This window comes from Prunus dulcis, chromosome 5, assembly GCF_902201215.1.
Source record: "Prunus dulcis chromosome 5, ALMONDv2, whole genome shotgun sequence".
Lineage (NCBI taxonomy): Eukaryota > Viridiplantae > Streptophyta > Magnoliopsida > Rosales > Rosaceae > Prunus > Prunus dulcis.
In genome coordinates this window covers 209,117-230,999 of record NC_047654.1, presented here as the reverse complement: position 1 = coordinate 230,999, position 21,883 = coordinate 209,117, and the positions used below count along the sequence as shown (strand labels likewise).

General features: G+C 33.9%; 4 protein-coding genes and 1 non-coding gene across 14 annotated transcripts in view; 2 read left to right on the top strand and 3 right to left on the bottom strand.

Moving 5' to 3' along the window:
- The window catches only part of LOC117627664 (pyrophosphate--fructose 6-phosphate 1-phosphotransferase subunit alpha), a 33,485-nt gene extending 14,218 nt beyond the window's left edge, over positions 1 to 19,267 (bottom strand). For 4 of the 7 annotated variants that reach the window (XR_004585819.1, XR_004585820.1, XR_004585821.1 and 1 more), the window contains exons 1-2: positions 19,248 to 19,267; positions 505 to 631 (exon numbers count right to left, since the gene is read on the bottom strand). Coding sequence is in view for 3 of the 7 variants with exons in the window: in XM_034359845.1 (XP_034215736.1) it covers positions 505 to 594 (90 nt within the window). In the remaining 4 variants the exon portion in view is untranslated. Of the gene's footprint in view, positions 1 to 504; positions 745 to 19,247 lie in introns of those variants that run through there. The other 3 variants (XM_034359844.1, XM_034359846.1, XM_034359843.1) reach the window with 3 other exon arrangements.
- On the top strand, positions 8,882 to 11,529 carry LOC117627665. 4 transcript variants are annotated; one of them, XM_034359850.1, is made up of 3 exons: positions 8,890 to 9,035; positions 10,083 to 10,191; positions 10,753 to 11,529. In XM_034359850.1, the coding sequence occupies exon 3, from the start codon at positions 10,770 to 10,772 to the stop codon at positions 11,340 to 11,342; it is 573 nt and encodes a 190-aa protein (XP_034215741.1). In that variant the 5' UTR covers positions 8,890 to 9,035; positions 10,083 to 10,191; positions 10,753 to 10,769; the 3' UTR covers positions 11,343 to 11,529. The 4 variants fall into 4 exon arrangements, with proteins under 4 accessions (XP_034215739.1, XP_034215741.1, XP_034215740.1 ...); XM_034359849.1 differs by lacking the exon at positions 10,083 to 10,191 and adding an exon at positions 9,723 to 9,807; XM_034359848.1 differs by lacking the exon at positions 10,083 to 10,191 and having other exon boundaries at positions 8,882 to 9,012.
- On the bottom strand, positions 11,797 to 13,633 carry LOC117627667 (NHP2-like protein 1). Its single transcript, XM_034359851.1, has 5 exons — positions 13,481 to 13,633; positions 13,252 to 13,372; positions 13,049 to 13,152; positions 12,188 to 12,319; positions 11,797 to 12,113 (listed from the first exon to the last, which is right to left on the bottom strand). Exons 1-5 carry the CDS (start codon positions 13,481 to 13,483, stop codon positions 12,087 to 12,089), a joined length of 387 nt encoding a protein of 128 aa, XP_034215742.1. The 5' UTR covers positions 13,484 to 13,633; the 3' UTR covers positions 11,797 to 12,086.
- LOC117627489 lies at positions 14,926 to 15,677 on the bottom strand. The gene is made up of 2 exons (XM_034359605.1): positions 15,333 to 15,677; positions 14,926 to 15,246 (listed from the first exon to the last, which is right to left on the bottom strand). Exons 1-2 carry the CDS (start codon positions 15,675 to 15,677, stop codon positions 14,926 to 14,928), a joined length of 666 nt encoding a protein of 221 aa, XP_034215496.1.
- TRNAS-AGA lies at positions 16,337 to 16,418 on the top strand. The gene has a single exon. It is a non-coding gene; the product is annotated as a tRNA-Ser (tRNA).
- Positions 19,268 to 21,883: the final 2,616 nt, after the last annotated feature.

The following is a 21,883-nucleotide window of genomic DNA, read 5'->3' as shown; positions in this document are numbered from 1 at the left end:
AGATTGCATAGCAAATATACTTAAATGTCTGTTCTTATTGATTGCACAGCAATCAGACACCAAGTCAAACATATATCTCTCGTTCCCGAGTTTAGACTTGACTAGAATGATAAAAGCCATAAACCCGTCCCCTTTCATGTTTAGTTCGTACTTCATATCTAAGACTATCTGTTTGATATAAACTATAAGATCATATCACTATAAATTCAAACCTTCAAATAGCAAATCTGCAACAGTTAACGACTAGGCAAAGCAACAAGCAGACCACTTCAGTAACAAAATAAATATTCAATTCAATTCAATTCAATCAAAGGGAGTTCCATCCACCAAACTTCTACTTCTGTGTACTAATACTCAGTTAGATCTAATCATAACTGGATCTGCAACTAGACAAGTAAAAACGCGAAAAAGAATTTAAGTACTGAGAAACAACTCAAACGACGGAACCAATAAATAAATAAATAAAAGGAGAAAAAAGAAGAAGCAAAGAGTAAAGAGAGGGACCTGCAGACAAGGAGGAAGCTCTGGTTGATATTGGGATCGGAATTTCTGAACATCAGAGAGCTCTCTGGGAATGCCGTAGTCTGAATCCATGGAGATGAATTGAGTGAGAGAGAAGAGAGAAGAGAGAGAGAGAATTTGGTGGGTATTGAGTTTGGTGTAAAGTAGAAAAGCGCTGCTGCGTCTGGTGTCTGGTGACGGGTCTTTAAATGACGGGTTTTATAGAGTGCAGACGGGCCCGGCCATTGGCGATACTACCAACCAAAACCAAAACCTCCTGCTCCCTCAGCTCTTTCTTCTCTTATTTCCAAGTGCCCCTTCTTTTCCCATTTTATTACGACATACCCACATCCCCTATATTTTTTTCATTCACTGATTTGCCCCAACTATTTTCATTCACTGATTTCCCCTAATGCCATTCAATGCTAACCCTAACCCTTATGTTCCTCGTAATAAATGTTTTAAAAATTCTAAATTGATTATATGAATTAGCGGAATCTCACTATTCTTACAACAATATGTGGAAATATTCTGTAAAGAAAAAAAAGCAATATGTGGAAATATTGAGAGTAAAAGTGTTTTTTAAAGGAATACTACCTTCTAGAATCGTAGAATAAAAACATGATTATTGTTTTGATTTTAAGATCCATCGATGATCTTCTTTGTAAGTTCTTTTGTATTATTGTTTGTTTAGTCTTTGACCAATGTAATATATTGGTAAATATTTAGTGATATTTTTTTTAAAATCGGAATAAGTTTTAGGTTCAAAATTTAGCTTTGAGTCTCCATTGAAGTTACAAAATTCCACCATAGGAGATTGAACTATTTCCTTATGTTTTAGGATTCCTATTGACCTTTCAGTATGTGCATTGGTCACATTTTGTGTACATATTTTCTCATTTTTTTTCTTTTATAATATAGTTGTCATTTTCTAGCACGACATTAAGTTTATACCCCCGTACCTTCTTTTTTTTTATTGGTCCCTCATCTTCTTTCCTAATACAAAAAGTTACACATAGTTTTAATAGATGAAGAAAAAGATGGACATATAGAAAGTAATACTAGATGTTTTTATATAGCATAAAAAATTAAATTTAACATAGGAGATACAAGATAATAAGAAGAAGACCCTAAACATTTTTATCCATCATACTAACCTTATAATGCTAATTTAGTATTAAGTATACTAATTTAAATTTATAAAAAGCCAAAGGCAAAAACAAGAAAGAAAGAAAAGAAAAAAAAAAGTCAAAGAAGTTTAGGCTAGGGGAAAACGGTCTCTCCTGTATCGCTTGTATTGAAAAAAACAAAAGAAAAGAACATTTTAAGAAGATATTTTGGGCCAATATAAGAAAGTGAGAAAAGGGAGCGAAATTTTGATGAATGCTAGATCCTCGCGGGACGGAAAATTGACTGGAAGATGGACGGGCAAGCATCTTTTGACGCACATTCGATTTGAATATGCTTGTAAGGGTATTATTGTAAATTTTGGACAGCACCTTGTCTTACCAAACCAACTGCGTAACTGAAATAAAACAAGGACAATGGTGGACACTGGATCTGGAAAATACCTCACCTAACACTCAGCTTTGCATCTTCAATTCCTCACACACCACCTGTTTTTCTTTTAATTCTTTTCTTTTCCAGCAAATCTGCTGCATCATGTTTCTAGAGAGTTTCTATTGCTTATTTTCAAAAAAAATTATCGTGCGTGAAAAAGTAAGGAGAATGAGATGTTAAGTCAAATCTGTCGTTAAACAATAACATTTCCCTGTGCTGGTTGTTGCACAAGAATTCTAACAAGAGATTTGGCAAATCTTTATACAAGTTTACACAGGATTACAAATCATGCGCCTTAGAGTCCAAGACAAGTTTACATAGGATCACAAATAATACATAAGATTTATTTTCCTGAATTTACTTCTTTTTTATTTTTGTCACATAATAATACAAGTAAAGTAAACATTGATATGAGATAACTGAATTGTTTCAGATTATGCTTGAGAGATATTAACCACATAATCAAAAAAGAACAAAGAAAAAAGGAAAGGACAAAACTGGATAAGGACATTATCAAAATCGAATCAGTAACTATCCTTATCTGTATTTGGTTGGTGTAAGAATTGAAAACAAATTTTTTTTTTAATTTTCTAATTATATCCCTAAATTATAAATATAAAAAAGTACATAATTAATGCTTGCCTTGCTTACAAAAATTTGATGTTCATATATTATTTTTGGTGTCAATATCGCGTGTGTTATTCGGTAAAGCTTTTAACAAATACAATGAAAATTTCGGCCATTAGATAATAGTTTAATTTATATTATACTAGCCCTTGGCGCCAATTGTTTTTTTTTCTTTTTTATTTTATTTTAGAATTAAGAAAAGATAATATAGGTAGTTTTGTTCTATAAAAATAGGACTTCTGATCTGATTTTGTTTTTATTTTTTTTTAATATGAAAAAATGTGAATTTACCATATTATCCTCATTTAATTAATAATTTCAATTCTTAGAGTTTGAATTAACTGGTATTTTGAATGTTTCACCATTCTCTACCTTTTGCTTTATATATATATATATATTTATTTATTTATTTATTCAATAACATGTAAATAAATATGTGTGTAATAAATACGTGAATTTTGTCCGTATTATTGACATTTTTGTAAAAAGTATGTATATTAAACGTGAAGAATATGTATACACGTGTATTGTATGTTTGATTTATTTTTTTAAATGTATTTTACGAAGTCTTTGAGACGTGTACAAAAAATACTTATGAACATATGTGTATAATACAAAATTGCTAACTATGCTAAAAAAAATAAAGATGCATATATATATATATATATTTTGGGTCAAACCGCTTGAAAGACTAAGGCCCCATTTGAGATTGCTTTTTTTGGCTAAAACCCTACTTTACTTTAAAGTTAAGTAGTTTAAGGTGTTTAGTAAAAATAAAAGAGTGTTACTAAACGAATCCTAAAATTAACTGAGTACAACCCTACTACGAAAGTATTTATTGAACTACTAATTTAACCATTATATAAAATGACCAAAAAAATATATATTGAGTTGTTAAACAAATATAATTTTAATTAGTACACCTTTCTCACCATATTCAACCCTAATGACAAGCCTAAATAGGAAAAATGTTTCTCTAGTTCCAACTATTATGAGACTTGTTAGTATTCAATAGAGTTTAGGGTACTGAGGAAGTGAAAGAACCATGTTGGAAAACCTAATGAATGACGTTATGCTAGAAGACGGGAATAGCAAAAATCTGATTAGATGGCTATTGAGGAAGGGAAAGAACCATTTTGGGAAGCCTGTGGAGAATGAATAGGTTTGTGACCCCAGAAAAAGCAAGAGCAAACCCAAGGAAGTTTGGGTGAATGAGGGGTTTTCAATAGGGCTCTTCTAGGCGGGATGATTGTGAGCTTCCTACCAATTGTAACTCTACTAGTACATCCTTTTTTTAAATTCAAATTATCATGGAAATTTACTAAAAGATGAATAAGATCGTTTACATCACTAGCCAAATATCGTGGTGTGAAAGAAAACACCACTTGGCTAAACTGTCGAACTAAAACATGAATATCAAATAGGGTGTTGTGTGATAGAGTGTATTATGTACCAAGGGTATTTTGGTAGTAAAATAGGCGAGTTGTACTTAGTTAATTTTATATTTTGATTAAAATAATATGATGTACTTAGATCATTAGAATGTACTTACATAGGCTACTACCTCATGTGCAGCTCTATTGCAGTATCGTGGTGTACTTAATTAATTTTAGGGTTCATTTAGCAGCACTAAAATAAAATATCTCGATTATTTTAAAAGCAGTGGCATTTTCACAACAGCTTTTAAAAGGTTTTTCAAAGCTACTTTCTAAAGGAGCATAGATGAGTCCTTAATGAATTTTTTAAATTTCCAAAATACCATCATTAATTTTTTAAAATGACACTGCCTCCAGCTCCACCACCTCCACCACCACTGCCACAAACACCATATCCTCATTCTCTTCCTCCACCACCACCACTACTACAACCCCCACCTCCTCCTCCACCTCCACTACCAACACCACCACTACCACCACGCTGCCACCACCACTACCACCATTGCATCCTCCTCCACCACCATCACCACCACAACCACCACCTTCTCCTCTATCTACCTTCTCCTCTATCTGCACCATCTCTACCTCCACCATCACCACTCCACCACCTCATCTTCAACCTCCACCACCACCATCATCTCCACCAACGCAACCACCATCAGGCCGCCCCCGCAACCACCACCTCCCCCACCAGCTCCACAACCGCCATCCCCACCACCACCATTGCCACAACCACAACCTCCACCTTCATCGTCACCACCACCACCACCACCTTCATCGTCACCACCACCACCACCACCTCTTTCACCATCACCTTCACCTTCACCTCCATATCTTTCACCACCACATGATTAGCACATAACACTCTCAACATCATGTCTAGTTGAGTCATTATTCACAGTTACAATAGTTTTATATTAAAATTTACCAAACAGTTTTGACACTGCTTTTTGTCATATAGCACTTTGAAAATATTGTTTACCAAACATTGAGCTGCTTTACTTTACAGCTATTTATTTTCAAAGCACAGCATAAGCAACTTTTTTTAAAAGTGACAGCAATCTCAAACTGGCCTTAAAGGCTCATTTGAGAGTGATAATGAATAACCCAATAATCACTTCTATGGTGAATCACTTATTTAAGGAGAAGCACAAGGAGGTGTTTTTCCCCATAAGCGATTAAAATCACTTAAAGTGAGAAACAAGTGGAATGTGCTTCTTCCCATAAGTGATTATGGAACCAAAAATCACTTCCAAACAAGCCATAAAGAAGCGTAGCAGCCACGGCCTTCAACCCCTTGTCATCAGAAAAACAGAAAAAGAAAAAGAAAAAAGATGCGTGGTGAGGTGGACCCAAATGAGTTGTTGGGCCTTGCCTTCAAGCCCCACTATACAAAAAACCCAAAAAATAGAAAAAAATTTCTTGTTACAGTGTGTTTGGATGAGGAAATTTAAAAGTACAAGGGAATTCATAAATAAAGGAATTTAACTTGATGGAAATTAATGTTCTAGAATTTGTAAAGTTTCTTGTATGGGTGACAGATTTAAATTACATAATTTAACCTTTATTTGTAAAGTTATCCTTTTTAAAAACTCAATCTCCCTCATCCAGACCCACTCGGCGAAATTATCGTTTTTTAGGGGCTGTGATATTTTAGTATGTTTCCATTTATTTATCGTCAATTTATCGATAATTTCCTCGATATTTTCGGTACCGATATTTTCGTTCAAATGGCAGCTGCAAATGGTCAACATATCGCGATATTATCGATAATATCGCGATATGCACTTTCAAAAATGAAATAATTCGCTTGAACGTCGCACATAGGGGTTCGAACCCCTCCCCGCTTCCAACTTCTAAGCCTCTTAGCCACCACACTAGCCATCACTTTGTGATTAGTATCTATCGAATCTGGTTTTTATAACTCTTCCAAGTTGTTTCTCAAAATATAAAATAATTACTTATTGTTCTATATTGTTGATCAAATATTTAATTACTTAATATAATTTATTTCTTTCCTATTTAATCCATTTAATGTTATTGCTTATTTTATTATTCATTATAAGTACTTACATTACTAAATTCTCCTTCAAATTGTTGCTTAATTACTTAAATCTCTATAATCATTTTCTTTATTTCCTATTTAATTCTTCTTTGGATAACTTTATTTATGTTCTTAGTTAATTTTCAATCTTCACTATTATTTTGTAAGCATGATAAAGTACTTAATTTTCATGACAAATCAAGTTGGTTTACATCTTTAATTATTTTTCAATTTTTGATAAATTATAAATATAAGAACGTGTACCATGTCATGATGTCCAGTGAATAACGTGAAATAAAGTTATTCGTGCATCTTACCATGCAACTGATAAAGTGTAAAATATTGTAGTAAAAATGATAAATAAATTACTAGAGGGTGTTTAATTTTCTTTCATTAATTACCCTAGATTTTCTAAGTCATAGAGTTTGTTAGCTCGCAATATAATCAACTTAAATCACTCAAACATGCTATGCTATGCATTTCCTTCCCATCTTTTGTGTTAAAATAATAGATGATTGACTAAATAAACTTTTTAAAAAGTTTCATTAAAAATTTTCATGTATTTATCACAATTTCCGTGGTTTTTATCCAATTTTTATCGATATCGATATTTTTCCGATATTTCCATCGATATTTCCATGTTTTTGAACCACCGATATTTCCGAAACCCTCGATATTTAAGACCTAGATCCAAACCATAATCTAAAATATCGATAATATCAACAAAATATTTAGGATATTATCGTTTCTTCAGGTCACATATATTTCGGAATGTATCCATACACATATCGTATAAATATCAATAATATCGGAAAATATTGATGTCGATAATTTCGCTCACACTTCAGCAATATTTTGTTGAAATATCTTTATAATATCGCAAAATATTGATGTAATGAAAAAAAAAAAGTGGAAAAAAAAAAAAACACAAAGCACACACCCAAATGGCATTCAAACCCCTGCCAATTCACTCCTCCAACGCCTTAACCACCATGTTGCTTATGTTTTTTGTGATAATACGCAAAGGGGAACTATATGTGTTACTAAGTCACTTATGTATCTTACCGTGCAATGTATAAAGTGTAAAATATTGTAGTGAATCATTATATATAAATGATTATATATAGTGTGTTTAATCTTCTTTCATTAATTACTACATATTTTCTAAACTCACAGTGTTTGTCAACTCGCTATATAACCAACTTAAATCAGTTTAACATATCATTGCAATGCTTTACCTTTCAATTTTTTGTGATAATCCAATAGCTAATTGACTAAATAAACATCCTATAAAGTTTCAATAAAAATTTCCAAATTTTTCTTACAATTTAAGTGGTTTGTTTTTCAATTTTTATCGATATCGATAATATCCCGATATTTCCATCAAAATTTCCGTGTTTTTTGACTGACATTTCCGATACCATCGATATTTTAGACCTTGATGCAAACGCACAAGGGACTCTGCTAAATATGAAACTTAATATGAGAATATTTGTTTGTGGGAATTTTCTGTGTATTCTTCTCTTCGTAAGAGGTCATATTTATAATACAACGGAATTTTAATGGGCAAGTAAATAATAAATTACGGTAGGAAATCAAGAACTAAGGGCATGTTTATGTATCAGTAATGGAGAAAGTAAGAAATCAGAGAATTTAGGAATCGAGGAACTACTGAATCGGTATGGGAAGAATCATTCTCATTAAGCTGTTTACTAAACATATAGACTTAGCAAAGGAATAGGGTTGATTCCCATTGTTATTGTTTACTAATTTGCATGAATCAGAATCCAAATTAATTTGATTACTAAAATGTCCAAAATGTTGTCCAAACTAATTTGATTAATTTGATTATTGTTCACCACATCACATATATAATTCTCAAATTGGCTAACAAGACCAAACTAATCCTGCAGCAAACCAGTAAGGCGGTGTAAACACGAGGAATCAATATGCTGAACTAGATGAACAACAAGAGCTCAATTCAATGATAATGTTAATAACACCTTTGTCGAGAGCCAATTTCAAACGAAAAAATAAACTCCAATAAAGATATATCTTTCACCTACGTAACTAGTAAACAATCAAATAATAATAACCTGCATAATCTTCATAAGATTAAATACATAATCTTCATACTACCAAAAAATGGATATATAATCTCCACGAAAGTCTTTAGCCATGACCGTACTTTGTTTTGTGATAAATGTGAAGACAGAAGATAGAAGAAGAAGAAGAGGAAGATAGATAGATAGATAGAATGACTTTCATAGCACAAGGCGTTACTGCTGCTTCTGGGAGGATGTGTCTACAATGCTAACATGAAAAAGAAGTTGGAGCGTCTTGGAACTTCTTGGCGTGAGTTTTTATTTTTTATTTTTAAGGGTTTGGGGTGTTTTGGAATTATGGTAAAGTGGTAAGGATATTTTTGGAAGTTAATAAGAGAAAACAGGAATAGGAATCGTATCAACTACTCCCCCTTAGTTGATCTAATACCTAGTTTTGGGGATGTGATTACGGATTTTGAGGTGGGGCCCACTTATTTTTTCATTCATGATTGCAAGTAAACGCAGGGAAAGTCAAGAATGAAAATCATTCACTTTCCTTCCATACCCATTTGTGATACGTAAATATGCCCTAAAGTAAATCAATTACAATTACAATAGCAATTCTTAGGGTGAAAGAAAAATAACAAGTCACGCCAACACTCTCCACCCTTAAAACCCCTTGCTCTTTCATCTTCGGTCTCTCTCTAATTATCGAACCCAAGACCGCGTTTCCTTACCTGCCGTACCGTGCTGCCGAAGTCAGCCGTCACGAAGAGCTCACTGCCCCAAACCCCACCGGGTAAAAGAGCTTCCTGCTTTTAGGTACTCTTCTCTTTTCTTCTCTGTTCTCTTTGTCACTGAAATTGAATTAAAATTCGTTTTTGGTTCATTGATCGCTGTTTAATGTTGTTTTTGTTTTCTTTGGGATGATTTTGTTTTTTCGTATGTCTGCAATTGAATTGACATTGACATTGATTTTTGCTGTGCTGGAAGAAGCTACCGTGTTCTCGTACCCATCACATTCATGTGAATTTCCCCGCCAAGTAATTGCAGTCAGTCATTTAAGATATTTAAGAAAAAAAGTGAAGAAAAAAAAAAAAAAAGACACTTCGTTTTATTTTTCTAAGTCTAAGAAGTAGAAAGTTCTATGATGCCAAGGGAAGTAATCATATAAAGGTGTGATGCAATTTAAATAACAGTAAAGAATATCTGTGAATCTCACAACCTATATCATATTTATTCTGTCCTGAACAATTACAGAAAGGTATGATAGATTGAGTTCTACTTTCAGTCATTTGCATTCTGTTTTCAGATTAAAAAAACACATATCTTATGTTTATTTTAGATATTACATCTCTTTTCGTTGCTGTTTGTGTCTGTACTGTATTTGCGTTTGAAAAGGTTGTGCCCCTCTATAAGTGCTAATTTTGTGACAGATGCTTTATTTTCATTTTATTTTTCTTTATTACTTAAAAAGGATTTCTTACTTATTTCATGCCTTGCTAAAAGATGAGAAAAGAACAACAGAACGTGTGCATTTAGCAAGGAGGAGAAAAGAACAATAGAACGTGCGCGTATACTCAAGGCTCTATAGGTTTCTGATCAATCCATCTGAACATTTATTTCAATGTCTATATTTGTTCTTGTTCTTTGAGTAGTCCCGTGCGTTGTTGTCCTAAATGGTGTTAGTCCGGGGTGCATCTTTGCTTCCGTATTGTGGTTTATCATTTTGTAGTTGCATATATGTGTGTATCTAGTATCTTTTTACTTGCATGCCTCATCTGAAATGAGATTTGCCATACATGATTGTGTGAATCATTCTTTCTATCATGCTATTGTCAATGGTGACTCCCTACTTTTTTTGTAAAGGAGCAACTCAAGAATTATTCTGAATTTCAACAATTTATTATAGTTGTTGTCACTTGGTCTGTGTGGATCCTCAAAAGAGAGGCATACTTGTACAATAAGCCTGAAAAGGGTAATCATTTACTGTTATTACAAAGAAAATAATATTTGTACTGCTGGCTTTATTGTTTAGTGGAGTTTGGCCAAGAGCATTGAGCAGTAAAATACATGGGAAGGGATTTTGTACACGAGAAAACTTACAATATAATATGTATTGGACAATCGGGTTTCTAATGTTCTGTTTGCGTCAGTACTTGTCCCTTTGTTTCTTTTCACTCTTTTAAATTCCTTTGAAATTATTCTTGTTCTAATTTGGTTTCTTCTGTTCAAATGAATATAGATGAGCAAAATATTGAATGAACAATAGACTGAAAAATTCTTTGGTAATCTTTCAAATTTGATTTGATTTGATTTTTTTTTTTAAATTGCTGTAATGTTGCATGTGGTTTGACTACGTGTCTCATCTTAATCACCACTATGTTTTTTTAAAACAAATGCAATTTAATTAGTTTTAGACTTGGGGTATTTTCATAATTGTAGTTTGCTGTGGTGCTAAATATGCAATTCTGTATTTAGTAACGGAGGTAATATAATGGACATTAAATTTTGATCATGTTGCTGAATTTACATGCAGGGGGTTTTTTAGCAGCCATGGGGGCTATTTGGTCCTCCGATACAAGTCCTGACTCGCTATCATCTGACTCAACGATTCCCACTGATTCTCATAAGGCAGACTCACCACCAGATTCATCAAATCCCAACTTGTCCAATTCAGATTCTAAAACCCCAGAAGACCAAACTCCAAAACATACTGTAGATCACCAATTGGATACCAAAACTCTAGAAGAAGAGAAGCATCAGGAAGATGAAGGCGCATTGGAAAAAGAAGAAGAGCAAGAGGAGGGAGAATGTGGCTTTTGCTTGTTCATGAAAGCTGGTGGGTGCAGGGAGAGTTTCATAGCTTGGGAAAAGTGCGCAGCGGAGTCTCAGATGAACGAGGAGGATGTTGCTGAAAAGTGCTTTGAGGTCACCGCGGCCTTGAAGAAGTGTATGCAGGCTCATCCAGATCACTATGCGCCCATATCGAGGCTTGAGAAAGCAGCTCAGGAGGAGACAGTTAAAGACAGTTCGGAAGAAGAAAAGGCTTCAAAGAGCTCGGAGCAAAATGCCACTTTGATCCATTCGAACCAGCATGGGAATTCTAGTGAAAAGCGAGACAGTTAAAGACACTTTGAGATTTGCCCTGTCAATTTATTTATTTATTGATAGGAGCCTTGTCAATTGAAATACTACTACGATCTGTACATTTTCTCATCTATTTCCTAGCATGGGCGGTAAATGAGATTTCTTAAACTCCACATTTTGGAACTGCTTTTCGTTGCTGATATGAGACTGTGGTTAGAGCCATTGAGATGCATGACTAGTCAACATGTTTTTGCTAAGAGAGAAAATTACAATATGAATCCCGAGCACAACCCAACCCTAAGTAGTCATGTTATGAAGTTACGTCTTTGAATTTTCGGCCATGGTTTCATTTCAGGGTAAAATCTTGTAACTGGTAAGGCGTGAAGGTGCTAAAGCTTAACTAGTGTGAGAGATGACAGGTTTACAAGGTTGCTTCAGGTCATAGTTATTTATTTTGATCAACTCTATTTAATGACAATGCGACATCAACATGTTGCAAATGGTTATCCTCTCATGAGAATATCCATAATTTGATTTTCCGATCAGGGTTTAAAGCCAACAACGAAAAGGCAACAGAAAATAGGACAATCACAATCCGCAAGTTGTTACATAAGCTTATACTTAATAGCAACACTAATCACGATCCATGCAAATATACTTCAAAGTGAAGTTCAGAAAAACAGAAAAATTAATACAAATGCATTTCCTAGTCAACGCCTCCGAAGGCTCCCACTATTACAGTCCGAAGAGGCCCATCACACCGAATATGCATTCCAAGATAGATTAGATAAGGAGTTTCTCAATGGCATCCTGCAATTTACACATAAAATGTTCAGTATGTAGAACCAAATCCAAGCATTAAGGAAACCTAAAACGAAGAGTACCTTGAGCTGTTGTATTTGCGACTTCAATTGACTTCCCTCATTGGAAGTCACAGAACACGCAATGACAGGTCTTGTGACACCACAGGCTCGGCCAAGTGCTTGCTTTGAAGGGACAAAAACGTAGGGAACATTCTGCCAAATTCCAATAGAACACTTGTAAAGTGCTTTAAATTGATTTAAATCACTAGGAGAATCATCCAACTAAAAAGTAAGGATTTTGAAGCTTCAATATAATAAACTAAAAAATCATGAAGAAATAAACATAAAATACTATCTTGCGCATGGTCTTTCATGTCTGCAATAAGCCTTGCTTACTGAAATGCTTGCACCAAATGGGATGCACAAGGGCTAACCTTCAAATAGGCGATTAGGTGCATCTATGTCCAGCCATAGACCACAATCCTACCAACTAGGGTAAATACCTAACTGGTCTGCTTTGGGTCAAATACAACACGACCAGTGCCACGATATATAACACAAAACAAGTATGCAATCAAACACAACCAAAGCGGTGATACTTCTCTCTCACTTCATTTTAGCGTGTAAAACATCAAACACTTGGAAACTACAGTAAGTAGCTCTTAACAGACGAGAACGAATCATAATAGGACAAACAATAAGCCTAAAAGGAAACATTTAATCCACAAAAGGTGAGCAAATAAAAATAGAACTTCAGAATGTCTTTGTGAAAAGCAGCAATAGTTGAATTTATTGAACTATCCTCATATGAGAAAACGAACACAACACTCTCCCATCATCCAATAGAAAGAAAAAACACCCATGTTGCAATCAAAGAATCAACGCCATTTATGACACTAAAATTTCAGTGGCATAGATATGTTCAGGAATGATGAATAGTACCTTATCTTCAGCCAACAGGGGAAGGTGAAGAAGAATCTCAATCGGCTCAGTGTCACACGCCATCACTACGAACTCAGAAATACCCCTGTTCAGGGTCTTAGTCGCTGAAAAACAAAACCCAGAAAACAAATGTTAAAATCTATATAAACAGATAAAAACAGAAGCAGGCAGCCATGGCATTGAAATCTGAGCATTTAACGTACCTTCATTGGCACCCTTTTTAAGCTGCTTGTAGTTAGCTGCCTGTTGAACCAGGTCGAGTATTGTGATCGTCAGCTGCGCATCGGCCAAAGGGTACGCTTTTGCGTTCACTGCCTCTCCTGTCTGCAATTACATTCATACACAAACAAATTAATAAACAAACAAATGACAAACACAATCAATCAACCATGCTCTCTAAGCTGAAAACAAAGATGAAGAGCAAGATACTACCATTGTGTGGTCGATTTCGTGGGAGTAGAGAGGCTAGGGTTTTTTATGAGACGTAGGAGAGAGAGCGAGAGTCAGAGACGGAGTCGAGAAAGAGAGAGGGAGAGGGAACGGCGTTTGGATTGGATTTGATGAAGAAGAAGAAGAAAAGAGGAATTAGGGTTATAACTTATAACCCGAATATTTCATGTGTATTTTTCGGGTTGGGCTTATATCACCTAAGGGCATGAGATTAAGAGATATTGGGCTTATACCTTACCTAAGGGTCATATATAAGACCGTTCGCATTGATTGAAAGATAATGATAATTTATTTTTTGGGTATCTAAGGGTTATATATAAGGCCTTTATTATAGAATGACTTCGGATTGATTGATAGACAATGATAATTCATTTTCTGAGTATTTAATAGCATCTTCAACTGATATGTCAAAAGTGTCACATAGACATTTAACGATTAGAAATAACATCTCACATCACTCCAACCGATGTGTCAAAAATGATATAAAATGAAGGCTGAATGTTGAGATGTTATTTTTGACATCCCAAAAGCAAGATGTCAAATGAATATTTTATTTTATTTTTTCTTTTCTTTTCTTTTTAATAAAAAATAAATCAACACTAAAATGTAATAAAATAATAATTTAATTTGACATATCGGGTGGAATGTAAAACTATGTAAGATGTCAAATTGCCACATCAACCATCAAATTTAAATTTAATGTTTGATATTTGACATCCCCATTGTAGATGCTCTAAGGGCTCGTTTGGTACGTCGGACTGTACTGACTATTTTCTGTCACATAGTATTAATCTGTTACGGAGAGTACTAACTATTTATCCATAATATTATAAGGCGTTTGGTGTTGTTCCGGATAAATAGTCTGACTAAGTTGTACTGTGTTTGGTAATGTTCTGGATAACATCAGATCATACTATTTTTAAAATAAAAAAAATTCTTTGATAATTTTAATGGAAATTGAGATTCAAATGACATGAATTTTTTTTGGTAAGATTCATATGACAAGATTTGTTTTCCAATTGTTTTTGCCAAGATTTTTTTTTTCATATAACCCATTATCATAATTGTAGTATCTCATAAAAATTCCAACATACTCATATACGTTAATAAAAACAGTATCAAATAATGTATAATTCAAAGTGATCACATACTAAGGTGATAAGAGCAAAATGGAAAGTTGTTCATAAACCAAACTACATCAAAGAGTGAATCACAGCTCCCTCGCCCCAAGTAAAAGAAGAACAAATGCTTTTCTCATAGCACCATCCAATGTCAGGAATGTTCTCTCATCACTTGCTTTCTCCAAAATTAGTAGTAGTGCCTTAATTTGGTCATTAATAGACAAGTCCATCTTTGCCAATTCAGCAGCAATGTCAGGTCTTGGTTCTGATCCTTTCACCAAACTATTAGTTATAGTTTTCAATTGGTCAATAGACTTCAGAAATCATCTCACCAAATGCTTTAGCCATTTCCTTTTGAATATCAGTATCTGCATTTCGTTTTCGATGTCGACTACTTGAGCTAGCTGAGTTTTGTTGATTTGATCTTGGCAAAGAGGTAGAATGATCTGGTTCAACCTTAACTTCCTCATCATCATTATTGACATCAATGTGATGCACAGGCTCATTCATCATTTCAGTGGGAGTTGCAAACCCTCTACCAGTTGCTCGGTCCTTCCCAAATACATTCTTCAACCTATCATATATTAGACATTGTTTCCCCCTCCAACCATCAGCATCCTTGTTATGCTGCATCAAAATGAAAAAAAATTAGAAATAAAAATATAAGTATAAAAAAATATAAGAATTACATATTACTTAACAAGTGTACTAACCTGCACATAAGTGTTCCATGCTTCATCGCTGTCAACCTCAATGCATTTCAAAGAATCATTCCAAGCAAAACCACTTTTGTTAATCATGTCAAATATTATCCCATACAATTTTTTCCAAAATCTCATCTTGGACTCAATATGTGGGACTACCCTTAAATCAGTATTGGAAAATTTCTCAGCCAATGATTTTTCAATTTGGATCATTGTTCCAGATTTAAAGGAACCATTATCACATCGTAAACCTCGGTTGACTACATCCTCAAGTATGGTCAACAATGCTTCTTCCTCATGTGCTTTCCACACCCTTCTACTTCCTTTTGATTGACTAGACTGTCCACTCTCCATTCCTATAGCCAATATAGACAATATAATTTGCATACATATAATTAAGAAAAAAAGTTGGAAGATCAAATAAAATAAATACTAATTATCAAAACAAATAGTCTATTACAAGCACATCCAAATAGTATACTACAAGAAAATATAAATAAATTATATGAACTACAACTTAATGTTTGTTCCTATTCCACTCATCATACATTTGCATAGCCAGATTATTCCTCCATGCAGTCCATTGATCTGAAGGTTCAATAGTACCAAGTACATCACAAAAATATATGTGGTTTAACTATTAGAATTGTACTATGAATATTGATATGCATATGTCTGTACTAGACATCAAAGTTTCCCTGTACACTAAGAAGGAGAAACGAGCCCTTAATTAATACAAGTTGACACCAAACACTTGATAGAGACTATTTGCTCATATTCAGAGTCTAATACGGTGTACCAAACGAGCCCTCATATATAAGGCCCTCACTATAGAATGACTCGGATTGATTGATAGACAATGATAATTCATTTTCTGTGTATCTAGGCCCATGTTGTTGCTTTCATTCGATCAGCCCACAAATAGGGCCATAAAGCCCAATAACTCTGATGGGTCCAAATTATAGGGTCTCAGAGGGAATATATAAGAGAAGTTGTAGAATAACAAGCATCAAGTGGTCGTGCCGGAGTGGTTATCGGGCATGACTAGAAATCATGTGGGCTTTGCCCGCGCAGGTTCGAATCCTGCCGACCACGTTTTGATATTATTTTAAGAATTTGGAAGAGGAGAGATATTGTGACTTGCATTTTGCTCTGTTTTGCTTCCTCGTCTTCTTCACTCATACACAATACAGTACTCTTTTTGTTTAAATTATAAACGTGTTAGGTGCGTGAAACAAGATTAGGTAGCAGTAGCTAGTAGGAGGTGGTGATAATAGAGAGCATTTTATTGTTACTCATGGCAAAGGGTTAACATTCAGTTTGTTTCTCTCAAGCACTTTCTCAGTAGAATTCTTTGATGGGTTCCTTTTGTTTGGGGCCCGGGCCTGCAGAAGCAAGACCATCAATTCATCTTTCATATGGGAAGAGGGAGGGATCGATAAAGTTATGCATGCTGATGCTGGTGCTGCTTCAAACAAATTGCAGAAAAAATAAACCAAAAAACTGCATCAAGGCTATCAAACAAATTGACTAGCTAGCCGTAAGAAAGCGTTTGTTTTGTTGCATGCCACAGTAAAACAGAAATTATGAACCTTGCTATTAACAAACAAGATACATCAATATTCAGAAAACAGAGCATTGCTTTGCTGCCATGTTCATCTTACCAGTTACCAGAGTTAAGTTGAATGATCTTTTCGATGGCATTGCAGCAAACTGATAATATAAAAAATAAAAAAAAATTATAAAAATAAGAATTGCTGTTTCATTTGAAAAGGAATTAATCTGTATCAAGGTACTATTAGGAAGAGAATAATAATTGGAAAAAGAAAAAAAAAATGGCATTGCAACACTTTACTTCATGTGATGCTACCCCTAATGGCCGGTGGGTATATTTGATCAAGTTCACAAACTTAGTGCTGTCTGTTGATGGTGCTGCAGTGAAGATGCATTGCATATAATATTTGTCAAAACTGAGACTTGTGTTAGAAAAGAAAGAAGAAGAAGAAGAAGAAATCATCATTATAATATATATTGTGATCAATAAAATGCCTAACATAGACAATAATAAACAATATATAGGTGGAGGGGAGGGTTTGCTTGTGGGGCAGCAAAAGCACAGAATTACAAAGGCCTAGCTAGGTCTAGGTGCATATTGTTGACGTGGCTCACAAATCTTCACAACAAAAAACCAAATATAGCCCCCCGATTGTACTATTTTAAAAATAAAAAATAAAAAAAATACTAACTTGGATAGATGACAATGTGATTCCAAATTGTATATTTTCTGGTTCTTCAATATATAGAGGTCTTATGCCTCTTCATCCAACAGTTAATGAAAAGAAATATTAATTAAATCAATAGAGTTCAAGAGCCCCAAGGTCCAAGGACCATCTATTGACAATTATATATATATACACACACACACACTAGCCCCATAAATGACACGTCGTCACTTAACAGATCTTCTAACGGTAGAACCACATTGCAACAAATTTTAAATACGGAGGTACATCATTGTTAATATATATGCCCCATAAATGACACGTCGTCACTTAACAGATCTTCTAACGGTAGAACCACATTGCAACAAATTTTAAATACGGAGGTACCTCATTGTTAAAATTGAAAACATGCCTTAATAGTTCAACTTCACGGTACCAAATTAAAATTAATCATAAATATTTTATTAAACAAAAATTAATTAAAAAAATTAATTACTACTTATCAAGTAATTAATTCTTTTACAAAAATTTCAATAAAGCACACAAAATTTACGTATTATATTCATATTCTCACATATTATTGAATAAAAATAATATATATATATATGTATATATTTGAAACGTATAGCCACACGGCTATCCTTAGTTTTCCCTTAATTGTTTATTAAAAAAATAGTACAGCCAACCGGCTCTACTCTTTTGCCACGTGGTGCCTATGTAATGGGCTGATCCTTTTTTGCATTATAAATAGTATAGTCGTGCGGCTATACTCTTTAAAATAAAATTTTAATCCTGGATTTTAAAATTTTTCAGAATTTAAAATTAGTTTCCTTTACTTTTGATCCATTGCCCAACTTCTTTAATTTATTATATGTAATTAAGTAATATCGTATCCTTTTTGAATTACTTTAATTAGTAATTATATTTTAATTACTATTGAATACAAAAAAAATTAAAGAAAAAGTGCACAAAATAATTAAATTCTATTTATTAAGTGTTTTGTGAAATCGTTTGGGTGTCTTAATTAAATTTTTCCATGGCCCAAGAGCCCTATCTTTAAATAGAATAGTTTTAGAGTATAGCCACTCGGCTATACTATTTTTGGACGGAAAACAGAAAAACGCACGGCTATACCATTTGAAACCCAAAAAAAAAGGCCCCGCAGAGGGCGCCACGCGTCCAAAAACGTATGGCCATGCGGCTATACCGTTTTTTTTATAGCCGTGCGGCGGTACTATTTTTTGAAAAAAATTTCAAAAAACCAAGTATAACCGACCAGCTATACTATTTTTGGACAAAAAACCGGGTATAGCCGAACGGCTATACTATTTTAACCCGCCTCCATGTCCAAACTAGTATGGCCATTCGGCTATACCCTTTTTTTTTTATAGCCGTGCGGCCGTACTAGTTTTTTTTATAAGAAAAAATATTTCATAAACCAATTATAGCCACCCGGATGTACTATTTTTTAAAAAAATAGAAAAATAAGGCTATACCATTTTTAAAATTACAGAATACTGACTTTAATAGATGACAATGTTATTCTATATTGTATATTTTCTGGAATTGTCAATATATAGAGGTCTGATACCTCTTCATCCAACAGTTAATAAAAAGAAATATTAATTAAATCAACATAGCCCAAGAGCCCCAAGGTCCAAGGACGGTCAATTTTGGGCTAAATCTGGGCCACTTGAGAGAGAGAGAGAGAGAGAGAGAGAGAGGTGTTTTATTTTTAATTTTTCAATTTTTCAATTAATATGTTATTACATGTAAGCAAAAATATGGACCCCATAAATGACACGTCGTCACTTAACAGAACTTCTAACGGTAGAACCACATTGCAACAAATTTTAAATACGGAGGTACCTCATTGTTAAAATTGAAAACATGCCTTAATAGTTCAACTTCACGGTACCAAATTGAAATTAATCATAAATATTTTATTAAACAAAAATTAATTAAAAATTAATTACTACTTATCAAGTAATATAACTTATGAAGTTAACTAAAATATTTAATACTAATTATTCACTAAAGAAATAATAAATATAATATAATTACTAATGAAAGTAATTAAATAACCCTAAGATATTATTTAATTACTAACAACAAAATTTAATTGACTTAAAGATACCAAGTTTAAATTTATTTTTTTTGAAAACCTATCTCGACGAAATTCCGTCGGCAAATATCTATCTTGACGAAAATTCGTCAGCATATTTAAATTTTGTCGGGAGATGTCTAATCCTGCAAATATTTGCCGGCATAGACCTTTGCCGGCGAACTTTCTTCGGGACAAGTTTTCTTACTTTTTTAAATATATCAAAATAGTTTCTTTTCTATACAGAAGTACAGCCGCACGGCTATACCCTATAAAAAGAAATTTTTAACAGTAGCTGTGCGGCTATACTCTTTAAATAGAATAGTTTTAGAGTATAGCATAGCCATCCGGCTATACGATTTTTGGACGGAAAACAGAAAAACGCACGGCTATACCATTTTAAACCCAAGCGCCATGCGTCCAAAAACGTATGGCCATGAGCTATACCTTTTTTTCCTTCAAAATCTGTAGTCTAGCCGTGCGGCTGTACTATTTTTTAAAAAACATTTCAAAAACCAAGTATAGCAGCCCGGTATAGCCTTTCAGCTATACTATTTTAAACAAAAACAAGGACCCGTCAACGTGTCCAAACCAGTATGGCCGTGCGGCTATACCCTTTTTTTTTATAAAAAAAAACTGTAGTATAGCCGTGCGGCGGTACTAGTTTTTTTATAAGAAAAAATATTTCAAAAACCAAGTGTAGCCACCCGGATGTACTATTTTTTTTAAATAGAAAAAATAACGCTATACCATTTTTAAAGTTACAGAATACTGACTTCGATAGATGACAATGCTACACCATTCTTAGGATCTTGCTTAATGAGCATCAGCAATTTCTCTCTTCAGGCGCTTGTTTAATAAACTATCAAGTCCAATAGCACGGTTGTTTTGATGATATGAATATAGGCATTATTAACATTAACCTTTAAGTTTAGCCAACTGTAAGATCTCACCTTTTCAACTTGGGTAAAATGCTTTTCCTTGTTACCTGAAATCCAAATTATCCAATAATTCCTGATAAGTTGTTTACCAGAAAACATACCTGAGTTTGGGTTGGGAACTGGAACTGGTGGTCAGGACTACAGCAGTTCTACTTGAGTTTAGGAACTTTTGCTTTGTGTTTAGCTGCTATATTTACATATAGTGCTTTGTTAATTTTGTAATGCCGGGAACAGGCTTTTCATGAACTTATTATGGGACTTTACTGGTCTGACCTATTTTTGAATTTTAAACAAATTTTTAGGCAGTTCTGTTTTAGAGAATTTTACACCAGCAGCACTATTACAAATCTGACCCATTTTGACAATTCAAAAAAAAAAAAACTTACTTAAAAGGTAAAAGGAAAGAAACACTGCCATTTTTTACTGTGTAAAATCCTTTGAGGAAGTAACATATGTGCAAATTCTTTCACAACCCAATTTTTAGTGTATATATGAGTTTGTTTTTATTTGAAGTTTGTTGAAGCTATTGTATTTTCTTCTATGATATCGATGTCTTGGTTTGTCATACTGTCTTCTGTTGATTTCTTTTTTCGGGTGCTCTTTCGCTTGGACAGCGAGCATACACTTTCGAGGCTGAACTTGCTTTACTACTTAGAATAACTCACAAATATGGGAAATATGGAGCTCAGGTTATCTTTTCGATGGATGCTTTGGAGCATATCACTTCATGCAGGGCAGTCAACTTTCTCGTAAGTGCTGCTTTCTGTCCTTGAGATGGGTTGGCACTAAGCGTCAAAGAGATGTTCCTGTGGATATCAAGAAGCAAAGGATGGTTATAACTCCTATTCTTAGATTAGTGTTTTCTCTGTTGTCATTGGTTATAAAGGAAGCTTTTGAAATTTCTGGTAATTTTGTCCTAGAATGTTGGTCTTATCATGGCATGCTTCATCTACTAGACACAATTTTACCTGCTGAAATCCATTCAAAATACCTTGCAATTGTGATGTTGGAATCAAAGAAATAACAACGTAGTAGCGAAATTGTTTTTATTTCTTGAGAAGGCTTGAAACAAATAATAACTATTTCTAATGCTGTATTTTTAAGTTGCAGGTCCTGTCAAATACTTGTCAAAGTGTGTGTTGTATCAGCTATATTTTATAGGTGAAGAATAAAATTGTTCGAGAAGTCGTAGATTTTGTCAAAGGGCATAGATCACTTTTTGATCATCTTCTTCGGGAAGACATTTCTCAAGCTGATGAATTGGTGATGGAGCAGATAAATCTGGTTGTTGGG